The sequence below is a fragment of the Gigantopelta aegis genome, chromosome 14, assembly GCF_016097555.1.
Source record: "Gigantopelta aegis isolate Gae_Host chromosome 14, Gae_host_genome, whole genome shotgun sequence".
Taxonomy (NCBI): Eukaryota; Metazoa; Mollusca; class Gastropoda; order Neomphalida; family Peltospiridae; genus Gigantopelta; species Gigantopelta aegis.
In genome coordinates, this window is record NC_054712.1 from 40,316,589 (window position 1) to 40,331,259 (window position 14,671).

Consider the following 14,671-nt stretch of genomic DNA (forward strand, 5'->3'; position numbering starts at 1 on the left):
AGTGCATGCCATAGTGACAGCAGTGGGACGTCTTCTGAAATATATCCATGATTTTCAGAGTTATGGCCCTTGAATTTAGGAGATTGTTTATGGGCCTGGTTGGGGATATGTATTGTTTCAACAGTAGTCTCAGAATGCTTGTTATTTATGACAACAACAGCTATGGATGCGAGCAACAGGGAACCCATGTTTCTTTTTAGTAAAAAAATATCCACTTTATTTTTATTTTTTTGTTTTATATATACTCTTCAAACAAAGTAGGGGAACTCTAATAAGAATTTACAATTACCAAAATTGTAAGGTATATTAGCTGTGGGGAATGGTTATATGATAATAGTGAATTAATTGGGCAAACATTACAACCGGTAGTTCAGTAGGTTTTATGACCACCAAATATCTTGAAAGTGAAATTTGAAAGTTGACGTTTTTTTATCAGTAAATTATCGTAAATTCAAACAATAAAAATGACTAATAACAAAACAATAACAACTGTATGATCAACAGAATGAAAAAGATTGACAGAAATAAATGTTCCACCGTGATTAATCGACATTCCTGGAAATTGTCAAAATCGAGAATAACACCCCATGCATGTGTATGGGGCAACTGCGTGATGCATGTGCAAGCTATAGAATGTGTTTCTGTGTGTTGATAAACAGACTTGAACGTTCTTTACTAGGATGTCTGTGGTCAAAACGTATGTTCAGTCTAATAGTTGATATTAACATTAATATTTCAGGTTCCCCTACTTTTTTTGAAGAGTATAGTATAAAAATAATAAAGATCACTGGTAACATTCACTAACCAGGCTAGAGATTTCTGAAGCCATCTTAGCACTACGATATCGTAAATCCATTGTAGGCTATGACGTCACTATAGTACATGCCATGGTGATGTCATAGCTTACGATGGTTTTACGATTTCGTGGCATTAAGATGGCTTTGAAAATATGGGTCCTGGTTTCTACGCTAAAACACTTATGGTTAAAAATGAGTGTTCACACATGTAATAGTTATATCAGTAATACGGAGGAAGTGTAGTAATCTGCACTTGCACAAGACATTCAATCACAAGTGGACTACAAGTCTTGTCGGGCTGTTGCAAACACAAGTACTTCTTATTCTGGCTATGACATCACTGTCACTTTCACCGTATACAAGTTTAACTAAACCTGTTTGCATTCACACCTCCATTTAAACTGTTTTAGTTATACTAGACCTGACTAGTTTAAAACCGGCCTCAGTGGCATCGTGGTTAGGCCATCGGTCAACAAACTGGTACTGGGTTTGGATCCCAGTCGATGCATGGGATTTTTAATCCAGATACCGACTCCAAACCCTGAGTGACTGTTCCACAAGGCTCAATGGGTAGGTGTAAACCACTTGCACTGACCAGTGATCCATAACTGGTTCAACAATGGCCATGGTTAGTGCTATCCTGCCTGTGGGAAGCGCAAATAAAAGATCCCTTGCTGCCTGTCGTAAAAGAGTAGCCTATGTGGCGACAGCGGGTTTCCTCCAAATCTGTGAACTTTAACCATGTGTCTGACGCCATATAACCGTAAAATAAAATGTGTTGAGTGCGTCGTTAAATATAAAAACATTTCTTTCTTTTTTTTATGGTTAAAAATGACGCATGTTTACACATGTAATAGTTATATCCGTAATAAGGAGGAAGTGTAGTTATCTGCACTTGCACAAGACATTCAATCACAAGTGGACTACAAACACAAGTACTTCTTATTCTGGCTATGACATCACTGTCACTTTCACCATATACAAATTTAACTCAACCTGTTTGCATTCACACCTACATTTAAATTGTTTTAGTTATACTAGTTTAAAACCGGCCTTGGTGGCAGCGTGGTTAGACCATTGATCTACAGGCTGGTAGGTACTGGGTTCAGATCCCAGTCGAGGTATGGGATTTTTAATCCAGATACTGACTCCAAACCCTGAGTGAGTGCTCTGCAAAGCTCAGTGGGTAGGTGTAAACCACTTGCACCGACCATTGATCCATAACTGGTTCAACAAAGGCCATGGTTTGTGCTTTCCTGCCTGTGGGAAGCGCAAATAAAAGATCCCTTGCTGCTAATCGGAAAGAGTAGCCCATGTAGTGGCGACAGCGGGTTTCCTCTCAAAATCTGTCTGGTCCTTAACCATATGTCTGACGCCATATAAATGTAAATAAAATGTGTTGAGTGCGTTGTTAAATAAAACTTTTTTATTTTTATTTTATTATACTAGTTTAACTAAACCACATACCAAAGTGTTTTACTTTTAGCTATATCGATTACGTGTGAACACAGCTGTAGTTTATGAGGTTTAACTGACCCTGTGTTAATTTTTTTTTAAAAGAAGAACAATGGTAAAATTCACCTCGGTGGCGCAGTGGTTAAGCCATTGGACTACAGGCTGGTAGGTACAGGGTTCGCAGCCCGGTACCGGCTTCAACCCAGAGCTAGTTCTTAAGGGCTCAGTGGGTAGGTGTAAGGCCACTACACCCTCTTCTTTCTAACTAACCACTAACAACTAACCCACTGTCATGGACAGACAGTCCAGATAGCTGAGGTGTATGCCCAGGACAGTGTGCTTGAATCTTAATTGGAAATGAGCACGAAAATAAGTTGAAATAAAAAAAGAAGAAATACAAACATTGAAATCTTGAAAAATAATGGATATATTTTGATACTTTTTTGATGGATGATAGTATGAGAACTGCTGTTTAAAATTTGTAAAGTGCAAACATTGCAAACCCATAACCATCTACCAGTAGTAGGGGCACTTGTGGTCTGTTGGTTTTATTACTTCTTTCAAATTATTTTCTGGTAGAAAGCCTGCAAACAATTAGATTGGTTCCTGGTGTGATCATTTGGTTTGGCCTCATTTCTCATCTATGCTGGTTAAACTTGGCACTAGACAAAAGATATTGTTGGTCATTTTGCCAGTTTTAATAGTTTAATAGTTTGAGAATGTGCAACTAAATTCAGTTTTGTCTTGGTCAAAACTAAATGCGACAAATCAGAATCGGCAAATGTAGCAGGATTTCATTCTTTCATGAATCCCAGGTTTTGCACTTGATGTGCGGTCGGTCTGGGATTGATCCCTGTCGATGTGCCCATTGGGCTATTTCTCGTTCCAGCCAGTGCACCATGACATCAAAGGCCGTGGTATGTGCTATCCTGTCTGTGGTATGGTGCATATAAAAGATCTCTTGCTGCTAATCGAAAGTGGGTTTCCTCTCTCAATATGTGTCCGACGCCATATAACCGTAAATAAAATGTGTTGAGTGCGTCGTTAAATGAACCATTTCTATCCTTCCCAAGTTTTGGGTCAAAAACATAAGATCATAAAATGCACAGAACATTTTGTTCAGTATCGTGGCGCAATTTGCTAAACAAGTTTCAGAGATCGCTACACAATTGTAAAACATTAAACAGTATTTTCTAATCAATTTTCAATTGACTGGAAATATCGCAAATCAAGATTTTGAAAACAAATATCTCCTTTACATCATTTCTATGATTCTGGTGAAATCCTGAATAAAAAGAAGAATTTCCTGGAAAATAATCCCCAAGTTCAGTGCCTGGTTAAATAAAAAATTAGCTATTATAGCAAATTTATTCAAGCTCAAAGCTTAAAACCTATCAAATACATATTTAAACAGGGATGTGTTTGCAGCAGATGGTGATTTATTTAATAATAGTTTGCCAAGTATAGAATTACAAAGAATAAATGCCTCTTTTGAAACAGATGTTGATATTTTTACGATTTAATTTGCACATGTGTATAGTTCTGTCATATATTAATATTACTGATTCTTGGTTGGTTAATACTGTATTAGCATATTGTTAATATATGATGTCGATCTTTAATGTTGGCCAACATTTGTTTTCACAATTTTGTTGAGCAGCGTTTCTTCTTCTATTTTTTTTTTTTGTCAGTTGAAAATTTAGAATTGTGTAGTGATCTATAAAACGTGACACTGGACATAATGTTCCCTGAATGTCAATACTTAGGATAAACCAATCAAATTGTGCCTTTCTTGGGTGTTAATTTCAACCTGATTATGTCACATGGCAACAGCTAGCTATATTTACATTTTTTAAATATTGATGACATAATTTTTTTTAGTAGTAATAGGTATTTACTATTACATGTTACTTTATCTATATCATGGGGTTCTCTATAGTAAAGTTAAAGTTTGTTTTGTTTAATGACACCACTAGAGCACATTGATTTATTAATTATCGGGTATTGGATGTCAAACATTTGGTAATTCTGACATATTCATGCAGTCTTCAAAAGGAAACTCACAGCATTTTTCCATTAGTAGCAAGGCATCTTTTATATGAACTGTCCCACAGACAGGATAGCACATACCACAACCTTTGATATACCATTCGTGGTGAACTTGCCGGAATGAGAAATAGCCCAATGTGTACCTAGACCGACAGTGAATTAGGCAAGCACTTTACCACTGAGCTACGTCCTGCCCCTTCTCTGTATTAAAGGCATATTAAAGTAAGGAAGTACTTCACAAACTATTCTATAAAATAATCCTTTGAGAGACCATAGAATCCATGTTTGTTGGTAGTACCTTTTTATAACTCGTTGTTAACACAAATATATGGTCAGCCGTTGATGTAAAATGTTCCTTTAAGGGAGCGGCTAGTTCATGGCTGTAAATAGAGGTGGCAGGGTAGAATAGTTGTCCACCAGAGATATTTTTAAATTGCCCTTTTCTGTTTAGAAGTGTTATTTCTGTTCAGCTGCCCTTTACACTTTTTTTTTTTTTACTGTCTCTTGATTTTTGGGGTTATATGTATAACTATGTCATTAAGAAAAGTGATTGCAGCATTTGGTTTCCCCTCTCTGTTTTTATGCTCAACTAAGTGTCAAAATAAAGAGTATATTAGTCACTAAATAACCATTTAAATGTGCTGAAAGAAAGAAAGAAATGTTTTATTTAATGACGCACTCAACACATTTTATTTACGGTTATATGGCATCGGACATGGTTAAGGACCACACAGATTTTGAGAGGAAATCCGCTGTCGCCACTACATGGGCTACTCTTCCGATTAGCAGCAAGGGATCTTTTATTTGTGCTTCCCACAGGCAGGATAGCACAAACCAAGGCCTTTGTTGAACCAGTTATGGATCACTGGTCGGAGCAAGTGGTTTACACCTACCCATTGAGCCTTGCGGAGCACTCAGGGTTTGGAGTTGGTATCTGGATTAAAAAACCCATGCCTCGACTGGGATCCGAACCCAGTAACTACCAGCCTGTAGACCGAAGACCTGCCACGACGCCACCGAGGCCGGTCTTAAATGTGCTGAGGTGTCATTAAACAGACATTCCTTTCCTTTCCGTCATTAAACATTTATCTATTCATTCATTAGAAGTTGAAGCTATGGATTTTTAAAATGGTTTAACTCCACAGAAATGCAATTTCTATAACTGACTATTATTTGATTCACTGTTATATTGATTGAGTCTGCTTGTACGCAGACTAGGAAGAAAAAGGAATTTTTTTTTTTTAATAATAACGAAGCAAAAAATGTGTAATTGTAAAACGTAGACTGCTTACAAATGCAGCACCATTATCATTATTTATCACATGTGCATCAATGCTTCCTTTTCTGAAAAGCCTAAATGCGGATGCCATTGTGTTGTTTCTGTTTATTGATTGCCGCCTCCATTGTAGGTCACAAAATACGTTCGTTCTGTTTGTAGTAAAAATGGCTTGCGTCATGTGCCGAGTGCTGCACTATACATCAGGTGACTGGAAACGAACGCTCCAATTATCCGACCACGGCTCGCGAATACCATTATACGCAGGTCTTGCCGTAACGATGAGAAACCTTAAATCAATGACAAAATGCTGTCGCCATTGACGTCATCGGAGTCAGGCCAATAAAATCGCTGAGATAAATGCATCCTATATTTACCTCCATTCATTGACGCTGTCCATTGACAGAAGAAAATCTGTCGTAAATTAACGTCCCTTTTTAGAAATCAATTCCTAAATGGTTGGGTATATTCACTCAAACGATGACGCATGTTGCTCATCTCAGGTGTGCCTGGGCTATTTCAGGTAGCGGTCTACGTCATCGCCCATTGACGGCAGAATATGTGATCGCATCAACTTTCCATTCCTGGATGATAATTCTCAGTAGTAAACCATAATAGACTGCGGTTTAATCAGATAGGAGGGGAATAATTAGAGATGCCATCCCGATGACAATGGATCCGTGAGATGCCCTTACAGAAAAGTATTTTTGGAAACAAAATACACCCGGGATTTCAGAGTGCAAAAAATGGTTCTTGTGGGATTGAGATATATGGAGATTTTTAGACAGCCGCAACCACATAGGGATGACTTAATGTGTTGATGGCCATTCATCTATAATGCTACATTAGGCAGATGTCTTTGTTTGTTTTAATAATATGTATTAAATTTACAAATTAACGAGTGAAAGGATACATTACATGTAGTTTTGTAATAAAGATTCAGCTTTATACTTAAATGCATACAGTATGTGCATATAATATCTCTTACATAGCCATGTGTTATGTGTGTGTATGAAAGAGAGAGACAGAGACAGATGGACAGAGAGACGAGAGAGAGAGAGAGAGAGATGGACAGATAAGTACAAAAACAGAGAGAAAGAGAGAGACACCCTGTCCTGGAAGGAGGAGCTGGCTGAGGCTGACACCTGCGTCCATGACAGGCGTACACTACAACTGCTTGTTCTGAATGTGCGTGTAAAACCCTATGACCTGACCTGACCTGACCTGAGACACACACACACAGAGACAGTATGAGAATCTGCTACTTTTACATAGATTAATATTACAGAAAATCATAAAGGGATCTTTTGGATACACTTTCCCATAAGCAAAACAATACATAACTGACTTTGATGTATCAAACATGGTGCACTGGATGGTTTGAATGGGTGAAAAGGATTATCATTGAGGGTAATCGATCTTACAAACTAGTTCAATGATCTACAGCTGAGGTACATATTGTCCCCAGGATAATTAAAAAACCTCTATGTTCTGTTGTGGGTTTTTTAGTTTATTTTTTAAGAAGTCATAAATTGAGGACCAACAACAAAAACTGGTTATGTCCAAAGGCATGGTTTTTGTATTAACACATTTTAATATTTAAAATCCTGTCCAAAGTCATGGTTATGAAATTAACATATTTTAACATTCAAAATCAATATGCAAAGTCATGGTTTTGAAATTAACACAATTTTTTGTTCAAAATGTGGTGGAAGATTTGTAAGTAATTTTTATTGATTTACACAATTTACATAACTTTCTATCCCTCCTGTTACATGTATGGCCCCAAATTTAATTATATTTAAAAAAAAGAAAAAAAAGAGAGAGAAAAAGTTGCGAAATATTGAACTACTTTAATTTTTGTAGCAAGTGGAAGTAACCAGTTCTAGCTGTAAGCCTTTGAAATATCAGTTTGTTCATAAATAAACTCATTGAATGAACAATGTGTGAACAAATTAGTCAGTGTTCAACACCACACTATGAAATGGACATTGGATTAAGCATAGGATTAGCTGCTTAAAGTACATGTACCAGTAATTGGCAAAAATGTCAACTAAATTTTGTAATAAAATTACAATTTAAAATTGGCAAGAACGAGTTATTTTTACAAATTGCCATTATACAGTGTATTCAGATATTTTCACTACTAATAGAAATGTTCAAATATTTACACTTGAAATCAATAATCTATTTTTGTCTATTCTTGACGTGGATATGTAGGTAAATATAGTACGTTAAGGCAATAAAAAATAAATTCTTTAGCCGAGATTGGACTATTTTGGTTCTGTTGCCAACTATAATATTCACATCTATTTTCTGACTGCTCCACAAAGGATTTAGACTTTAGTTCCTGGTTAAAAATATGTTTAACCTTTATGACAGATCAGCATTGAAGTTGGCTCGAAGAGAAAGGTTAACAATGGACAAGAGATAATTTTAGTCGATCACCATCAAGTGATCTTCTGCCACGTTATTTTAAAGCAACTTTGCCACAAGCTGGTGTGGGGGCCTGACCTGACACAAGTCTGAATACCAGTTAATGCTAAACGGCTTCCTTTTTTCTTTCTTTTTTCTTTCTTTTTTCCTTTATTTTTATTTTTTTAAACCCTAAATAAGACCTGGATGTATATTTAGATTTGTGTTCAAAGAGTGGGAATAGTGTGGGGCAGGGTTTAGGGTGTCACATATGGTGACGCTAATGCCCGAAGGGCTGGAAGTCGATGTCCTTGATTTTCTGAATCAAGAGTTTCAGTCCTTAGATAGCCAGTGGACTTATGTACTTCCAGCTCACTGAGAAGAAGCTGACAATAATGCATTATATCCAGAATACTAGATTTTAAGATAGAATATAAATAGAATTAAAAAGCACGGGCCAAGTCAAGGAAGACTCGAGTACCTGTGCGAGAAAGAAGACTCATGTTGTTTTTTTACATCATTTTGCCGTATGCTTGCCACAGGTTACCTTATAGGGCTATGAGACATGAACAGAAAACAAAAGTTAAATGTGTGGAATGCAATACATTGGCATAATTTGGCATCCATATTTAGCGGGGCGGGATATAGCCCAGTGGTAAAGTGCCCGCTTAGATGCACGGTCAGTCTGGGATCGATCCCTGTCGGTGGGCCCATTGAGCTATTTCTCGATCCATCCAGTGCACCACGTCTGGTATATCAAAGGCCGTGGTATGTACTACCCTGTCTGTGGGATGGTGCATATAAAAGATCCCTTGCTGCTAATCGAAAAGAGTAGCCCATGAAGTGGCGACAATGGGTTTCCTCTCTCAATATCTGTGTGGTTCTTAACCATATGTCTGATGCCATATAACTGTAAATAAAATGTGTTGAGTGTGTTGTTAAATAAAACATTTTCTTCCTTCCATATTCAGTGCTGGAATTAAGGAAGGAAATTTGTATTTAACGATCCACTCAACACATTTTATTTATGGTTATATGGCGTCCGACTACATCCCGTACCCTGGAATTGAGATGCATAAAGCTATTTCACTTTATTCCTTAGTCTCATCATCATCTAGTGTAAGTGTCGGGTACTCGGGTTTAGCTCCAGTTTAGCCCTCGAGTACTCAATTCCTATACTTTGGACTCATGAAGGCCCTGTAGTGTAGTCTATGCAGGGCTCGAACTTAACAATGGCATCAACAGCAATTGCTGTTGTTGAGATATAAATTGCCATAGGTGAAGATCATCACCGATAGCACTTTTGTGCCGTTGGTAAAGCTCCACAACCATGGCAAAAATGTATACACCTGGTATACATAATATGCCAATATTTAAAATTTTCATATTTGAAATCTGTCCACATTCAGCAAAATAACCTTTTAAAAAAAATTGCCATAGACAAGCTCAAAATGGCCATCATTGGGCTGTTTCACCCATAGCAATTCATAAAAAAATGGCCGTGGAAGACAAATTCTTAAGTTCGAGCCCTGCTGTACTATGTACTGTGCTGTCGGAAAAAAATAAAAATGAATATGTACCGTATTAATGGAGGGAAACAAGGGAACATATAAATAGTAACAGCAAGTATTGCCTGCTACCGGAACCCTCATCCACAGTATCAGGAAGTTACTGTGTCGCTGATAATCAATGCAACATTCTCACATTCAGTTGTACAGTAAATCTCTGTATTGTTATGTAGGTCTCGGATTACCATGTTCTCCCATATTTCTGTCTGCCGGTATACAATTTACTGAAGTGTGGTCTCGGAATACCATGTTCTCCCTTATTTCTGTCTGCCTGTATACAATTTAATGAAGTGTGGTCTCGGAATACCATGTTCTCCCTTATTTCTGTCTGCCAGTATACAATTTAATGAAGTGTGGTCTCGGAATATCATGTTCTCCCTTATTTCGGTCTGCCGGTATACAATTTAATGAAGTGTGGTCTCGGAATACCATGTTCTCCCTTATTTCGGTCTGCCAGTATATAATTTAATGAAGTGTGGTCTCGGAATACCATGTTCTCCCTTATTTCGGTCTGCCAGTATACAATTTAATGAAGTGTGGTCTTGGAATACCATGTTCTCCCTTATTTCTGTTGACCGGTATACAATTTAATGATCCCTTGATGTTTATTGGCAAGAGTAGTCTCATTAGTGGATATGGGTTGTCTTTCTCTCCACTCGTCTTTCTCTCTCTCATCTCAGTCTCGGTCTTTCTCTTTCTCATTGAAATTCAATAGCTGATGTTTAATAAATCAATGTGCTTTAGTGGTGTCATTAAACAAAACATACTTGTTCTCTTTCTCAATCAGATGTCGAAATAACAGTGTTAAGACACCAAGTACCCACATTTCCCTTCACTGTCCAACACATGTCGGTCCTTGTTTCTCCAACTACAAAAAGTGCTTGTCTTATATGGCTACCAATGTCCATGCCTGCCATAGGTTTACTCCTTAACACTGGTGTAGTTTTGTCTTGGTAAGGTGACTCTTTGAGACAGTTTACTACTGGTGTATGTAATTACATAGTCCATGTGCAAAATGACGTTCACGTTTGGGTTGTCTTTTCCATATGATATATAACAACCGTATAAAATCACCTAGCATAACCCTGACCCTGACCCTAACCCCAACCCTAACCCTGACCCTGACCCTGACTTTAACCCTGACTCTGACCCTGACCCTGACCCAAGGATGGAGCACCTGATAGTTGATCATGGAAGCAATCACAGCTTTGCTTAAGACATCTTTTCAAATCTGCCTTGTATATGGTTTTGTCATTCAGATTTATACTAAATTTGTGACCGTTATACATTGATATATTAAAAAAATTAAAATGACAAGCTATTCCTATATTTACCAGCAACAAACCATATTTAGTTTAAAATACACATAAATCCGTTTCTAACGTCCTTTCCATGACCTGTTTTATGTAATGATGTACGGATATATCTGTTACTGACATTATTTTCTAAGGTTCATCTAAGGATAAATTTCAGGGTTTTTTGTGCATTATAAAACAGTATAATGACAGAAAATTTGTATTTGGTATTGTGTACAAATTAAAATTAAATTGCCTGACAAGTTAATTTTCTAAATTCTTCTTTATATAAAATATAATTTTTTTCTTTTTTTTTTTTTTTCTCTTTTTTTTTTCAGGTAACAATAGAAGCTATTTTTGAACATCTTTTGTTTCTTTGTAATAAAAATAAATTTAATATAATTTTAAAAAGCAGGTAACAGTAAAAACGACTTCTGAAAATTCTTTTTTGTAATTATATACAAATAAACTTTAAAACAGCCTGACAAGATAATTTTCTAAATTCTTCTTTATATAATATATAAATAAATAAAAATATTTTCTTTCTTTCAGGTAACAGTAGAAGCAACTTCTGAACATCCTTTTTTTGTGTTCGGACAAGGTTGGTCGTCTTGTTCGCCGGAGTGGACACTGCGACGGTATGGACTTGAGTGTCACAAACTGTCTGTAGGCGACGTGTGCATATCCCTCACTCACAAAGACGTTTCTCTATGTGCAGCTGAAATTAGCAAGCAGCAGGCCTCGGAGATGAGAGCCTCCCCTTCAGTGACTGCGGACAGGTCGCCAAAATCGGAAAATCCAAATCAGGGACACTCAGTGACGTTTTCCGAAAACCGTGACGAACAAAATGAATCCAACAAATCGCCTGGTCGTGGTTCCGAGAACCGAGAAAGTGAATCTTTGGACTCTGATTCGCGGAAACGGCGGTGGATGGCGTCGGATTGTCGCAACAATGAATCGGAATCAGACCAGATGCCTTCGAAGTCAGCGGACAACGGAAATTCTGTGACAGAAAATTAATCAACATAGTGCTTTTATTATATATATATATATATATATATATATATATATATATATATATATATATATATATAATATGTATATATATATATATTATGCTAATATCAGACTGTTAACTGTCACGACGAAGTTGGCCAACTCGACAGGTTGCATTGTAATTTCCTCAACTCCTTACAACGGGAGAGCTCAGATTAACAGCTAATCAAGTCTACACTGAGAATCTAGTTGTAAGAGCACTCAGACTACCAAATGGACAGTCCTAGAAGTCATAAGAGAAGAAAGTTGTACAACTTTGTCATGGCAGTTGGTAGTCAGAGCCTAGCATTAGTTCAGGGAAATTTCACACCCGTGTTGACAGCTTAAAAGTGATGACTTTTTTTTCTTGCTGAGACAAGTTTTTAATTCATGTTTTTAAGTATTTTGTATATACGTGTATCAGTGAAGTTTGTGTAAAAACCCTGAGCTACAAATGTTTTTAAAATCCAGTTGTAAGTACAGTTGTTTTACTGTATGGTACGTAACTGAAATAAGTCTCAAATATGTGATATATTTTTTAAACTACGATGTTTTTACCATAAGAGATCATGTGACATGCTTATTGAAATAGGAAAATATTTTTTCAGTGTTACATGTTGGCAGAAAAAAGGAAGGATTGCTATTAGGTACTGAAAGGGCTGTTTTAGAAATAATAACTTGGCAAGGAAGGCCATATTTTTCCCACCTACAAAATAAAAGTTAATAATTTTGCAGAGGTTTTTTTTGTGTTCAGTTTCTCCAATTTTGAAATAGGATGACTGATATCTGTAATAAGGTTTTAGAAATTGTAGGAATGCTGACAGCTGTACTCTTTCAACAATGATACATCTACAAACACTAGTATGTTACAAGAATAAAATCATCGTTAACAATCCAAAACTTTTTAAAAACAGATTATATATGTATATGTATATATATATATATATATATATATATATATATATATATATATATATATATATATATATATATATTTAAGCAGTAAGATGATTTTAAAGAAGGGGAGGGGTTTAGGTAAAAATTTCTTGTTTGGCATTTGGGCTGTATGCTAGTTACTAACGTACAAATACAATTTTTTTCAATAAAAATTAATGTTAATTAATTCCTGTGTTTATATCTTATACTAGTGATTGTTCACAAATCTTCTCTCTCAATTTTTTATTTTATTTTTTTTGTGGGTGTTTTTGTTTTTTTGGGGGGAGGGGTTGGGCGGAAATGTACAAGATGATATATCACTCCTTTATCATAATTATTATGGCTTTAGACCACATTTTCTTAGATTGGTTGTTCAGCAAGACTACAGGAGTTATTCCCCTTTTGTACAATGGACTGGAAGATGCAAATGACTACAGCAGATAATTTGGGTGGAAAATCAGAAAGTGATGCCATGGTAACACTGGTGTGGTAATTGTCATGGCTATGGTCTTTATTAACTGTCTTTGTAAATACACGTAGTTTGTGATATGGTTTTATTGTGATTACTTGACCTGGGTTGTGCAATTATATTTAGGAATATGTTTGCACATTTTCTCTGACACATTCTGTCTTCATTATAATGACCAAGATCACTTAACAAAAATTACCAGTTTTCTATGATAACCACAAAACTAAGTGAAGTTAAACCTCAATGAAATAATTTATTTTATAAGTAAACTAGTGTATACGGTATATATTAGTGTTAAAAATAGTGAAAAAAAAAGTGAGAATTTATTGACATCTATAACAGAATTTAAAGGAAAATAACCTTGGTTTGTAATGTGTGTTAACATACTAAATTCAATGCACTTTGATACACTTTTTAAGTTGAATTGGTTTCTAAGAGTTAAACATTGATACACTGACTATGCCAAGTGCTTTGAAAGGCATGCAATGATCATACAACTTCTACTGGGTTTACAATGATTATAACCAAATATGGTGTATTTTCACTCAGTATCCATAACTGAACACACATTAAATCATATTGAAATGCTTTATCCATTTGGTGTGTCAATAATATAATAGTACTATCAATTAAAAGATTTTTGTGAAATGAAATGCAATTCTAAATTGTTTCGGTTACTAAATAATTCACTTACATGTTTTTCTTAATTTTTTGCCGGACTACAAATTTGTGTAAAATGAAATGCAATTCTAAATTTTATTGGTTACCAAATAATTCACTTATATGTTTTTCTCAAAAAAAACATTTGCCTGGACTACAAAGTTGGAAGTCGAAAAATACTTGTGTTTACAACTGTTGAAGAATGTACTGAAAATAATTATTTCTAAACACTGTATAGCTACTATATTTTATTACATGTCAAATGTGATAATACATAAAATTTATTTTCTGAAAAAAAATTAAGATCTTGATAGATGCTGGTTTTGAATCATGAAATGAAAAAAACTAACAAAGATGACAAACTTGTTCATCTGCTACAATGAAATAATTTCTACCATGCTTTGTAATGGTATATTTAGCACTTTGAGTAGCGCAGAACTCATGTAGTATTCACATAATCAGGATATGTGTAAAATTAGTAGGATACATTGAGTGAAATATTTGAATGCATTGACTACAGATTTTTTTTTGATTTTTTTTTTTTTTTTACTGCATTTTTTAAGTGGTGACCACATATGTAGCAGTAGTTATCTCCCATGACAATTGCACCATACAGCAGTTTTAATTTTTGTCTTTCTTTGATCTGTAATTTTGTCTTTCATTCAAGTAATGTCATGAAGGTGTTATGTGATATTTAAACATATTCTTTTGTCCAG

The 14,671-nt window shown here is 35.6% G+C and overlaps 1 protein-coding gene across 2 annotated transcripts in view; it reads left to right on the top strand.

Moving 5' to 3' along the window:
* LOC121388081 (ataxin-1-like) overlaps positions 1 to 12,624 on the top strand; it is a 116,416-nt gene extending 103,792 nt beyond the window's left edge. For both annotated transcript variants that reach the window (XM_041519292.1, XM_041519293.1), the window contains exon 4: positions 11,408 to 12,624. In XM_041519292.1, coding sequence (XP_041375226.1) covers positions 11,408 to 11,875 — 468 coding nt within the window. In that variant the 3' untranslated portion in view covers positions 11,876 to 12,624. The remainder of the gene's footprint in view (positions 1 to 11,407) is intronic.
* Positions 12,625 to 14,671: the final 2,047 nt, after the last annotated feature.